At 35.3% G+C, this 13,974-nt stretch overlaps 1 protein-coding gene across 3 annotated transcripts in view; it reads left to right on the plus strand.

Annotated features, from left to right (window-relative positions):
- Nucleotides 1-6,439: 6,439 nt before the first annotated feature.
- LOC138934453 (neurotrimin) overlaps nucleotides 6,440-13,974 on the plus strand; it is a 315,283-nt gene continuing 307,748 nt past the window's right edge. For all 3 annotated transcript variants that reach the window (XR_011447131.1, XM_070298197.1, XM_070298198.1), the window contains exon 1: nucleotides 6,440-7,215. Coding sequence is in view for 2 of the 3 variants with exons in the window: in XM_070298197.1 (XP_070154298.1) it covers nucleotides 7,169-7,215 (47 nt within the window). In the remaining variant the exon portion in view is untranslated. The remainder of the gene's footprint in view (nucleotides 7,216-13,974) is intronic.

Here is a 13,974-nt window from a genome sequence, read left to right on the forward strand (position 1 = left end):
TTATAATTATTAATATCATTCTTTTTTGACCGTAATAAATTAACTCTATATGATGTCACGAAAGCTTTATTATCGCATCTCTTTGTTTTAGTATTTAGTTCATTACATTTACACGATTAAGATGCTTATTTTTTTACACGTGATGAATGTATCGTATAACAGTTGCCGTTATGATACATAACGTCCACGTCCAGCAATGAAACGCAGTATGCCTTGTTTCTCGGAAATGCAAGCTCGTATTGTTACTACGGATTACGCTGCTCTCGATGCTGATATTATCCTAGTTTGATATTTTTAGATTTATTTGCCATCCACATTTTCATTAATCTGCATTATGTATTTATCGAAATCCTCGTTAGAATAATTCCGATAAAAACTTTCGAAATAAAAATAGTTATATATATAAAGAAATTATTATCAAAAGAATATTTCCCAATTATGTAATTTTAAGTGACGATTGAATTTATGAAACACTCATATATATATATGTTTAAGTATCTCCTTTTTAAATATAAACGATAAACAAATTCCCGTTGTCTTGGAATTATCCTATACACTTTCCCCCAAAAATATTCAATGACGTTACTTCATCTCTCAGCCTCTTCCGTAGCTCTGGTTTGCTCTATCGGGTTATTTTGAGAAGTTTGTGGTTGAATCCTCATGGTTGATGTGGTCTCACTCTCTGGTTGATGTATACCAGGATTCGCTTGCTGGTTCAAGGATACCCAATATATAGCGATCGACAAAAAAATCAGAATGACAGCGAAGACGAGCATCCGTCTTGCTCCACAAGTGGACTTCACCACCGCCGTTATGATGGGAGAGCATGCCGCCACGACTTGCTTTGTTGGACTGTATTTTTGCACTTGCTGGCTGTCGTTACACAGACAATGATTTGATGTCACTCCCCACCCCATTCGGAATTTTGTAATTTTGACCGTTCCGTGCCGAGAAATATGTGTCAGCCGAATTACATTGGAGTTGAAGCCGAAGCAGATTGTCTCATGACAGCGAAAGAATCGATCGTCCGTCTTTTTATAAAATCGATTGTATGTATATATATGCGTACGATACGCATGTTTATAGGAAACATTTTGTTCGGAATTAAATTATCTTTCAAATGAGATCAAAGTGATTGTAGTTTACTCCATAGGTTTTGAAATAAACCAATTAATAACCAATTTCGAATATACTGAAAAGTGTTTTTTCGGCTATTGACGATTATTCGAAAACCTATGGAACAAAGTACAATAACTTTGATCTCATTTGAAAGATAATTTAATTCTCTACAACTTTTGTTTCGGTATTTTTTGTTAAAAGACGCATACTTTTCCCGATATTTGTAAAAATGTATAAAATAACCGTGATTTCGGAGGTTTTTACGCGCTAACTCTTTAAGGAACCATTTTTCGACCCATATTCATAGGAAACTTTTAGTTCGGAATTAAATTACTTTTCAAATGAGATCAAAGAGATCGTAGTTCGTGCCATAGGTTTTGGAATAACCGAGAAAACACTAGGCCGAAAAAACACTTTTCGATACATTTAAAATTGACTATTAACTGCTTCATTTCAAAATCTATTGAGCAAACTACAATAATTTTGATCTCATTTGAAAGATAATTTAATACCGAACAAAATGACCTATATATATGGGTTCTCAAATGCTTCCTTAAAAAGTTAGCGGCCAAAAAACTCTGAGAAATCACGGTTATTTTTTACATTTTTATAAATATCGGGCAAAGTATGCGTCTTTTAACAAAAAGTAGCAAAACAAAAGTTGTAGAGAATGAATCTCTTTTGTCTTTGGTCAATCTATTTCATTAATGAAAGCAGAACGTACGCAAGATACAAATACAAATGAGACTATTCCCATGCGCGACGTTATTCGGTCTGTCAGGTGAATACATTTGGAGGTGACCGCGCGTCGAGAGATTCGGCGCTTTTGGAGAATCGTCCGTTGCAGAAACGAATAGAGTCAGAGAAGTTGGAAATTATGTACGTAGTTGACGACCCCTTTACGGCTTTGGCGTTTGTTTATCTTTACCATTATGATACAGATGTTTGCGGCATGTTGATCGCGATCCTGCGGCGCGTTCATATATAGAATCATGCTATGCTTCTTACGCAGGTATAATACATTCAGCCGCGTTTATGTTTTCGCTCGAACAATTTGCCGGGTATATGTGATCATGTTTCAGTTTCACAGCCGTCGAATATACGAAAGGGTCTAGGTATAATAGATTGTTTGTATCGTCATCTTACCGCTGCTAACGAACCAATGCATCTGTCTTTATCATTTTTGCTTTTCAATCGCGTTTGATAGAATGGTATATTACTTCGATTGATGCAACCTTCTTCCAGAATCGATGGAATTGCGCGCGATAACAATTTACTTTATTCCTTTCGAAATAAAATTGTGTCGCAACGGATTTTTATACCATCGTAATTTTAAACCGTTTCATTTAGGCAAACAAAGGCAAATTGAAATTAAATGGCACTTTTATACGTGATAAAAAATGAAATTTTTCAATTACGATAAAAGACTCAATGCGCGCGAAACTTTACGTTACATCATCGTACTATTATATGTTATTGAAAGAGAAAAAAAAGGGAGAGATATAAAAAAAGTTTATGAGTTAAATTTTTTAATAACGAAAGGTACGAGCTTGATCAGAATTCAATAAAGAAATACTGATTGTTTAAATAAACACGCTCTTACGTAACGAATTCTTTTTACGGTATATTATTTTGAGAGCATTATAGAGAGGAAAGCAAGTTAAAACAATTCGTCTAAATAAAGACCCACTTAACAATCGACAGTGATTTCAAGATTGGAACGCAGACGAAGATGACAGAATATAAGCTCTCGATACAACCTCCATTCTTTTAGCTTTTCTTCTCATCCTGTATATAGGGTGCTAAGAGGCAAACGATTTCAAGAGATTTGTGGGCACTTCATATAATGAAGTATCTCCACGGGAGGCAGACGATTTAATTTTGTAAATACGTGCCACACGTCGAGTAGCTCATATACGTGCACGGAACAAGAATAAGCATTTATTAAAATTATATAAAACTATAAATTTAAAATTAAAATTTCATCAAGTTATAAATTTAATAATTTCGCGAGCGATTTCCAAATTCGTGTTGCATGAGAATACGTGAAAAGATAAAATGTTCGATACTCGTCTCGATATATTGTATCGGAGTTAATAGTTTTACGAAATCGAATAATTTAGGAAAGACGCTGCCACATCGATCGCTCTCGAGATATATGACTGACGGTGTAAATGCGCTCGACCTCGAAATTATTATCCAGCATATATTCTAACCGAGGAATGCCGCCCGAAAAATTTCCAAACGCTCGCGTGTTTCTCACTCTTGGCCCATTAAATTTTTCACGCTTGCATACCAACATTATGCCCGGGAACCAACACACATTCCTCGCGGTCGAATATATTCTGACATCGCTGACTTTCTTGAAGGATGGTTCTTAGATTGTACGACGGCTGCGAATATTGTACGTCGCTCTTCTTATCTTACCATATATAAGTAATGATAAAATAAGTGTATAATAATAACTAAATTTTTATTACGTGTCAAAAAAAAAATTGAAAATTATAACAAAAATACAGAATAAATATGTACGTATACATACATATATATATATATATATATATATATATATATATATATATATATATATATATATGCATGTGTGTATGTGTGTATGTGTGGGAGGGGGGGGGGGAAATTATTACCCTATATATTTTTAAAATGTTGATAATAAGTAAATATTATGGATATTCAAATCATTATTTATAATATTTGGATCAGATAAGTACGTAGTAACATATGTTGAAAAATAATACTGTGTAAATGATGCGTGTAACAGAATTTTCTAGAGAAATAAAAGGCAAAAAGTTTAAAGCAAAAAAAAAAAATTTCGTTACTTTTGTTACAACTGCGTACACACATATTTATATACACCTGATACAATATTCGCGAATCCGTTAATCCGAGATTAAAATAGAAAATAATTTAAACTCACCGGTACGATGTGCGCAATGGATTGAGTAATGGATAATGTTGATCTGTAAAATTCGAATATATATAAAAATAAGACGCATACGTTAAAATTGATGGATATTTCGAGAACACTTATATTACGCGCGATTAAATATTCGTTTATTTTATAAATAAATATTTTATCAAAATTACATAATTTCTGAAAAGAATCTTTTAGATATAAACTTCGTAGATTATACATTGTGAGAAATAAATAAAAATATATTTATTGCATAAATAATCTAAATAATTATAAATCTTAAATAGTGCGATGTGTTGAAATATTTTTTATTACACTTACGTAAAAGTACAATATTATATATATATATATATATATTTTAGATAATTTAAATATGTATAAGATAAGAATTATATATTCATATATAATTGTTACCTAAAATATTTGTTTGGAAATGTTACGTTATGCAATTATGTAAATAATGCAAAATAAATGGCAAAAATAAATAATTCCGCAAATATGTATATTTTAAATATTAGAAAATAAAATAGATTACGAATTGTGTGCTTTTACCTGACGTTTGCGCGCCATCGTCCGATGCCTTTCCGGATCTTCCTTGCCCTCGTGGCACTCGCTCGCGAAAACACAGTAATTACGCGCACTAATCAGTGAAACACGACGATTAATTATATAATAATCGTAGAGAATAGTTCCGCGTTCGATGACTTCTCGTATTTCTCGTCGCGATCGCGTTTAAGAAAGATCGACTGTACTTATACTCAGGATTGGGAAGTAACGCGTTACTTGTAACATCGTTACCGTTACAGTTACTTTCCTTCGGTAACGATCGTTACTTTTTTCTGTTTGTAGTTACGGTAACGGTAACGTCGTTACATTTTTATAGTAACGGTAACGAATTATCGTTATTTTTTGGTTCTTTATTATCTTATATCTATTACAATAGATGTATTTTTTGAAAAATATTTTGTGGTCTTCTATCATAGGCTGCATTCTGATAATCACTGCCAGTACTGAAAATCTATAGTAACGTATATAAATTATAGATTTTACAATACTGACAGTGAATATTGGAATACACTCTTAATAATATCAAAATTTCTCTCATCAATATTTATAAACAATGTTTGATAAAAATTTTCGACAAAATTCGAATTTGTAAATTATAATTTAAATTCCTATAAAGATAAGTGTATTAAAAGTAAAGATATTAACATATAAAAATTAGAATCATTAAATAAGTTTGATATAAAAAACGCTTGCTATATAGAGACTAATTTAGAGTTTTTAATTGTACCTTAGATTATTACATTTAATATTGATTAATAAATAATTTTATAATCTAATAACTTATTTTAATATTAGAAAAAAAAACAGAAACATTAACGAAAAAGTAACGAGTCGTTACTTTCTAAGTAACGGTAACGGTAACGCGTCACTTTTTAAAATCAGTAACGAGTAACGATAACGAGTTACTTTTTACAAAAAAATAACGGTAACGGTAACGCGTTACTTTTATAGAGTAACGTTCCCAACTTTGCTTATACTCATCCGAGTCTCGGCGCGGGAATGAAAATACAAGTCAACCGAATGTAAAAATCGAGCATCGAGAATCGCTGAAAATCATAGGAATTAATGACGTCTCACATTATCTCGTACTTATAGCGCGAGAGATTGTACAATATTTAAGAAAATAATATGATACCAGCACGCACGCATTAATACACCGTACCTGTATACTCGAATTTTGGCGCGCGAATGACACGAGCCGACCGTGACGCGAAGGGCGCGGTTACACATCGCAAAAGTCTTAAGAATCGTAGGAAATAATCGCCTTTCATTCACATTTACTCGTACTTAGGAAGGTATCGCGCACACGCCGCTATTATCTCCTCGAGTCCTGCGGCACGACTGACAACACGAGTCGAGTCGCGCGACGCGCGTTAATATTCTATTGTCGCCGTATTTATTCAATCTATAGTCTGTTATATTATATTGTTGACGTACGTAATGTTGACATGTGGAATGTATACATTGTATACAATAGCGCGCTATGCCGCACCTATTGTTTACGTCGACTTGGTCTCGGCGCGCGACCAAGGACTCGAGCGCTCTACGTGTCGTAACGTAATATCCTTCGAGCCGCGGTCGCGGAAGGATGGCGACGGGAGATTTTCTCCCTATAATTACGCGTTACGATTAGAACGTCAACAGTTCATAAAAATATAACCAAATAATTCGAAGCGTTCGATCGACCAATAGCAGGAAAGAAATTTTTCTCTTTTTCCATCTCGATTGAACCAATGAAACGACGCGAAATTTGGTAATGCGAAGTACGCCACTTGCCATCGCCGCGACGCAACGCCACCGTCTTGTCCTTGCATAGTTCGCGCTCGCGACGATCGCGATCGAGACGCGTCGCGTATCGCTCCGTATTTTTCTCTTTTCCTACGCGATAGAAGGGAATCCCGCACGCGCATTTACGTCGAAAGTATCGAATAAAGTGCCATGCGATCGTTTTATCGTATAATTTAGCGCGTATCAGCATCATTAATCGCGCTTTCGCGATTTACGCCGTAGATATTTTCCGTTAGACCGTCATGGCCGTTCAAACGACCTTCGAGAAATTTTCTTCGGCCTATTTTCTCGTCCGAGATAAGGCGTCGCGAGAGACGCAACAGGGACTGCCGATACGTCTCGTGGATTTTTATCCGCTGAAATCGCGCGTATTTCGGGAGTGCCGAGTGAAATATCGAACGAATATCGTCTCTCGCGAATCTTGTCCTTGGCGATCGACGCCGATCATCGTCGCGGATACGTGACTTGCCGTTAGAGCATCATGGCCGCTCGAACGATGTTCGAGAAATTTTTTCGGCGTATTCTCTCGTCCGAAATGAGACGTCGCGAAAGACGCAATGGGACTCCGATACGTTTCATCGGTATTTATCCGCTGAAATCGTGCGTATTTCGAGAGTGCCGAATGAAATATCGGACGAATATCGTCTCGCGACTCGCGAGTGAATCTAATGGACTTGTGTGTGTGTGTGTGTGTGTGTATGTGTGTGTCTACAAAAAGATGGCAAGTATCGGATTACAACGATATTTGCTCGGGAGCGCAAGATGGCATTGGACGACGAATTTTCAATCGGACGAGACATCATCTATTTGTGAGTACACTTTTTCATGAATACGAAGAGTTACGTATACTGGAAATATATTTATCGTTTCGACAAAAATAAAAATTTAATATTATTCGAAATGCATTTACGACATTTTTAGTACAGCTGCTTAATCAATAAGAGAACGCGGTAAAAAAAAAAAAAAAAAAAAAAAAAAAAAAAAAAGAGCCGTAATGAAAATTATACAATATATTTTTGTCCAAATTTCTCACTTGCGTAGCTAATTTTGAGCAAAAGTATCGATTAATGCTACTAATTTATTGGAAGATTAATATGTAAATATATTTCGTGCTATACATTTTTATTTTATTTGCGAACAAGGGCAGAAAGAGCGTTTCGACGTGCCGGATAACTCTAAAAAAAAGGTTACGATTCCCGTGAAATTCTCGAGAGGACGCATTCGCGAACGAACTGGATGTTGCATTATACACGGTGTTAAAATTGTCGTTATCGTTTTACGGAATTTACTTGGCGGTGCGCGACCGCAACGAAAGAGACAGAGAGAGAGAGAGAGAGAGAGAGTGAGAGAACTTTGTGCTTCTCGCGGAAACACAAGGGGGTGAATAGGATGACGGGACGGGTGAGAGGGAGAGGGGGAGGAGGAAGGGGAAACGTTGCATGCCTAATCAGACAACGACGGCAGACAGTGCTTTATGCGTTCGCTCCATCTGCAGATTTCCGTTTAATAACGTCATCTGTATGCAGGAGTACATTATCTTTAGCCGTCTCTTACCCGCTTTCGCCCTCCCTCCCTCCCTCCCTCCCTCTCGCGTGTGTATTGTCCCTCCCGCCTCTCTACCATCGAAGGATTCCCCGTGCATTTGCGCGGCTTCTTTCCTCGTGACGATTTAGCGGTGGTTGTTTAACGTGCTCGTTAAGCGCTACTTTCGACGATTCGTCTTCGAGTCTCGTCGAAGTTAGTTTCGTGATTCTCGCCATAATGCGATTTTCAAAGGAATCGAGTGTGAGGGATGCGGAAATAAAATTCGCATTCTCAAGTATAATTATTTTTTTACTTTTCGTTATTTATATTGTGTATTATATTTTATATTATATATATCTCTTTTTGTAGATTCTCTCTCTCTCTCTCTCTCTCTCTCTCTTCTCTCTCTCTCTTCTCTCTGTCTCTCTCATCTCCAGATAAAAATATACGGTGAAACGGGGCATTTATAATTCAATTTTATAATTAATAATTCAATCCCGGAAATTTGTTCATATTTTTTCATTAATTTATTCATATTTTGAGCTTTTTAATTTTATTATGAATTTTGAAAAATATAAAACCTACCTAATTTTGCTTTTCTCTACCGTATATATATATATATATATATATATATATATATATATATATATATATATATATATATATATATATTATATAAATAGTAATTTCAATAAAGATGATATAATTTATTATTTGATTTAAAATGTGCGAAAACAATTGTTAATTTATTAAATTTGGGAAAGCTATTTTAAAAATTACAAGATTTACGTGAGAGAGATGCACGAGTAATTTATTTTTTCTCTCTACGTGACGTTTTGTAATCTTCTCGTTGAATTTAACAGAGAAGATATCTAATAAATTAATATTACGATATATATTTCCTTTTTTTAGAAAGAATATCCGTTTTTCTTCGTGTCTGTGCGTTTAACTTTAGGAATAAGTACAGAGGAACTCTTCCGTAAGAAGATTTCTAGCTTGATATCGACTACGTCGACGACCGCGAAACTATGTCTACATAGACGAGCTAAATCTTGCTCTTAACCCTCGCCTGCCCTTGTCAAAATATGTATGTCGGGGTAAATTCCGCGCCTGATCTTAATCCGAATCTTAAGCCGGTTATCCGGCACCGATAATTTACATGAATCGGTGACTGCCGGTGTGTGCGACAATACTGTGTCTGTCCTTAAATGGGATCTTTAGCACACACGATATAGTTAACGCGTTAAAACTTAAATTAACGTACTATGTTAAACAGCAATCAAATAACGAATTACATATTTGAATTATTAATGCGTGTGCTTATCTGATCATTATCGATAACGTAGTAAACATGTTGATACACTTTGATTGATGCAATTTATATATAATTGACATATATCGCGATATATTTTCCAATCCTAGTGACACACAGTTTTTAAATTTTTAACGCTTTATATCCGTTAGTTTTAGACATTTAATACGCTACGTAACTATTATTATTTTTTTCATTTCTCTTCATTGTGTACTTTTATCTCCGAAGAATAAACTTCGATGGCAAAATTATAGCGGTTCGCGAGTATCGTAGGAAATGACGTTCGCGTTATACGCGCGTTTTATACCGGATATCGCGCGCGCGCGCTTTCGTTAAGATGAACTAAAGATATCTTTTAATAGGCCCTTTTCATTTCGCGCACAATGGCCAAGCGTATCGCAATTTCATATCAGATTTTACTTGCAGTCGCGAAAGAGAGTATATCGGTATGTTGTCACAGATATTAAAGATATTAAGGATACTAAAAAAGAACTATATCGCTTGTTTCATTCGAAACATTAAATTAAAAATCGACGGATTTTTTTCGAATTAAATGTCAAAAGTATACAAAATCTTAATTTTAAATTTATTTCAAATAGACTCCAATTTCAGCGAATGTTAATGTTAATTGGAAGGAAATCGGTTACAAGTCTGTTAGAGATATTTAAAATTAAACGTTACGAAGTAATGAGACACGGGCTTTAACACGGTAATGAAGGATATCGTCTTTAAAACGGCAAAAAGAATCGGCGCGTAAAAGAAAGCGCCGAGAACTTGTACATTTCGCGTACATACGACTGCGATTTCCGCGTGCCACTAAACTTAACAGCAGTCGTTCCTTCGCGATTCTGCGCTTGACGAAATCTGCCCCGTGAAATTTACACGCCGTTAACCTTTTGTACGCGTTCCTCTTTTTCATGCGATCGTGCTCGGGACGCTCGTCGTTGTCTTACCGAGGATTCGATACGCCGTTATCGTCGCTTCAAGATCTGTGCACGTGAACAGGTGTGGGCGTAAATTTGCTTTCCGAGAATCGCGATACTCTTTCTTTTTTTGCTTCGCTCCTTTTATCCATTGAAACGCTCTAGTGGAGACAATCGCGAGCTTTAATCTTGTTAGCCAATGTTATGCTTTAGTGAAGACATATCGTATACGACTTGAACACACAGCGAATGATATGATTACGATAAATTAATAATAAAAAATATATACATATATTGCAATACGAATATTTTTTGGGCGGAAGAGATTTTTTTTTTTTTTTATTTTTAATTTTGACATGTCGAGTTATGGAAGAAGCTTTGAAATCTTTTTGCAACTTGATTTTCTGCAGGAATCATTGAAAATAGAGAAATTCGCTCTATCGAGAGTCGATTACGATATTTTGGCAATGAGTAATGACAATTTGACAATTTGACAAGTGCAACGCGCCCTTTTAATTCGCGACATGCCCGGAAATGCCAGAGATTCGTATTTCACGCGCGACTTAATCTATATAAATTATTGAGGGATCTATGGAACCCGAGGGCGGTTTCTCGTTATTCACCGATTGCTAGTATGTATAAAAAATTGTCGCTAGTACGTATAAAAAAAAAAGCCTATACAGAGACGCAATTTTATGGCACACCTGCGATTTGTTTTTCTGTTTAATGCACACGCGCGTTACTTCCATCGGGAATTTTATCTTTCGACGATGAGGATTTTGCACAATCGATGCTTCGATCGAAACGATCGGTCGCGATTGTGTCGCGCGACTATTACAGATCGCTTTCAGGAAATACGGTAGTTCGTCTTGCAGGAATTGATATTGCTGCGATTTATCACCGTATACAGCACGGCACTGACTTTATTGTTTGCTTTGATCATATTCGATTTTTTTCCATTTAGTTCCCCCTTTCCTCGGAGTTACATAAATCGAATTAATATGGTAAATTTTAGCTAATTAATTATGCAATACAAACTTGATTATTTACTTGAAAAATTATATATTGATAAATAGAATTAAAATGATGTACACAGGAGTATAGATAGTTGTCCTATTTATCCTATGTAAATATAAGTCCTGTCAAATTTAGCACGCTAAACAGGGGTTCGGTATCTCATATTCGCTCATATTCGCATCCTTTGATACGCGTTATTTACATCGTGGCTACGCACAAATATCGGCATTGCTATTCCTATTTGCTTTCCGTTTGTCAATCTGTGCGAACGGACCATTACGTGCATCGGTTACAGCCGACGTATTAATTGCTCAGAAATGAAATTACAATGCGATAGTCCATGAACGATACAAACGCACATTTCCTATCAATCCGATTGTAAGGACGTCTGACATAATGATCAATGTTTTATATTAATTAACCGATTATCGATTTTCGCGGTAAAAAAAAAAAAACTATTACTGTTACATCAAGTGACGTTTCATTCTGTCCAGCAGAAAAATGGTTTTGCTTTATATACGAGCGTATAGCATAAAAATTGTTTTATTGTTCAGAGATTTAATATAAAAGAAAAAATATATTCTGACGATAAAATGGGATTAATTAATAGTTTCGCAACTTTTTGCACATCATCTATATTTTACACACAGGTGATTGTCGCATGTACGACAATTAATATTACACAGGGTGTTTTGGACTTGACAAAAAAATAATTTAACGATTTTTTTTTTTTTTTTAACTCGATCTGAGAGAGATATCCTGCATAATTAATTGTTGTACATACGAGAGGCAACGATTAATTTGACATGAAATATAGATTCTAAAAGCGAACAGTCTTTTTTTCTATCCAACGATATGTCTGGCGCGAAATAAATTAAAGGCCGTCCCTTGATTGCTTCCCTCACCTCGTGACTCAGAGTGAATCGCATTCTTTCGCTATATCGTCTATCGGATCGAGACGAACAGGACTAATTTGAAAATAGAAATGACACCCACAACTGCGTTCCAGTCAGCCCAAGGAATCTCTTTATTACATAGCACACCGTAGAGTATTGCGCGATGAGAAAAGCCCGTCATTTTAGCGATAATGACGATGTTCCGGATACCGGATGTTCGATGGCGGAGAAAGCCGTTCACCGAGATAACTGCGTTCCGTGGATATGTGTAGTTCATGGGACATTATCGGTAGATCTGCAACGCGCGCGCGTTTAACGAAGAAATGATGCGTTCCGAAAAGCCGATTTATCTCGCTTCGCGTTTGCACTAATTTTCAAATGGCCATAATCGTCCGTAATCTATCTGCCGTGCATTATCGTTTAATCGGAATTATCGTTCGGAATTCGCACAAACGGCTCATACATAGGGCAGCTCTAAACGACTGAATTTGCTTTTAGCAAGAGCTCATTGTGTAAATAATTGAAAAGGATCATATATACATATAAACAAATTTTGGCAAATATTTATAGAATAAAAAAATCACGATTCGTTGATATCACTCTTCACGTATGAAAAAAAACTTTTACGTAATTTATTATTTGTCATTAATTAATTAAAATATGAATTTTGATTTTTATCTTTTTTCCTTCCGCTCCCTCTTGCGCTATTTATAAATAACAGGTTCGGATAAAGCGTGATGGGAATAGATTTATAAAAATATTTTGATACGCACGTGAACATTGAATTGGATTATTTCTCATTGCACATCTTCTTTTCCTTCACGGAACAATTATATTTTATTACGTTGGCGACCCCAAAAGATAAACTGCCCGTAATTCGATAATAGCTGACTCCCTCTCGTACTTTTCTCTCTGGGTGCCGAGTTTGTTTTATTTTATCTTTTTTCTGTCAGCACCTCTTGCTCAACTCGTTTATCGCGTCAGTCAGTGCGTTAGCAATCGTTCCCTTCTTTCTTATCAAATTGTGGCGAGAAACGTTAATTAATCGATGTTTTCCTTCATATACGATTGTATATAAAATCTTATCATGAAAATTTTTACCAGAGAATTGGCGAAGCTTACAGATGAATTTACTTGATTACCGCGTGTTAGGTGTAACGTATCATACATTCGCTTACTTTCGATGCTTTATCATCGTATACAAAAAGTAGAAAATGTAGGATATTTTGCAGATTTATATATAAAAGATTTCTATATAAATAATACAGAGATAAAATTATAGAATTGTATTTTTTTAATGAGCGCAGCCTCGTATAAAATTAAAGATAGATTTTTTTCTTTTCTGTTAGTTGTCATATCTTTAGCTTTTTACGTGTCATAGTATTTTTGCTGAAATTGTATTCAGAATTTAAGTCGACGAGAGTTTTGCGGTGTCGTTTTGGGTATATTATCGCCGGAATATTCATGAAAATTCACTTGCGTATGAAGAAAGCAGTACGGAGAAGATTGAGAAACTTGTAATCCAATTTTTATCATCGTACACGTAATGAAAGAGAGAGAGAGAGAGAAAACGGTCGTCGCTTCTTTCCGCGGTCTCTCACTTTTTCGTGCAATTTCAGCAAAGGTGAGAAAGAATTCTGAATGTTCTTCATTATACCATTGGACGAGATGGAAATGTAATGTTAAACGTCTCGCAGATTAATAGAAACACTTTTCATTTTTTATTTCTGTCATTGAGTATAGCGAGTACAGTATTATAATATTTAACAAGTATCTTCAATTTTTAAAGTGATATATCCTTTTGATACATATTTCTCTAAAGATCCACGATTTTATAGAAGAGACTAAGTACACAGAAAAAGCATCGCATCGTTCGTTGCCCATCAAGTAATTTTA

This window comes from Polyergus mexicanus, unplaced genomic scaffold (assembly GCF_030449975.1).
Source record: "Polyergus mexicanus isolate NDT 795.1 unplaced genomic scaffold, iyPolMexi1.0 SCAF_7, whole genome shotgun sequence".
Lineage (NCBI taxonomy): Eukaryota > Metazoa > Arthropoda > Insecta > Hymenoptera > Formicidae > Polyergus > Polyergus mexicanus.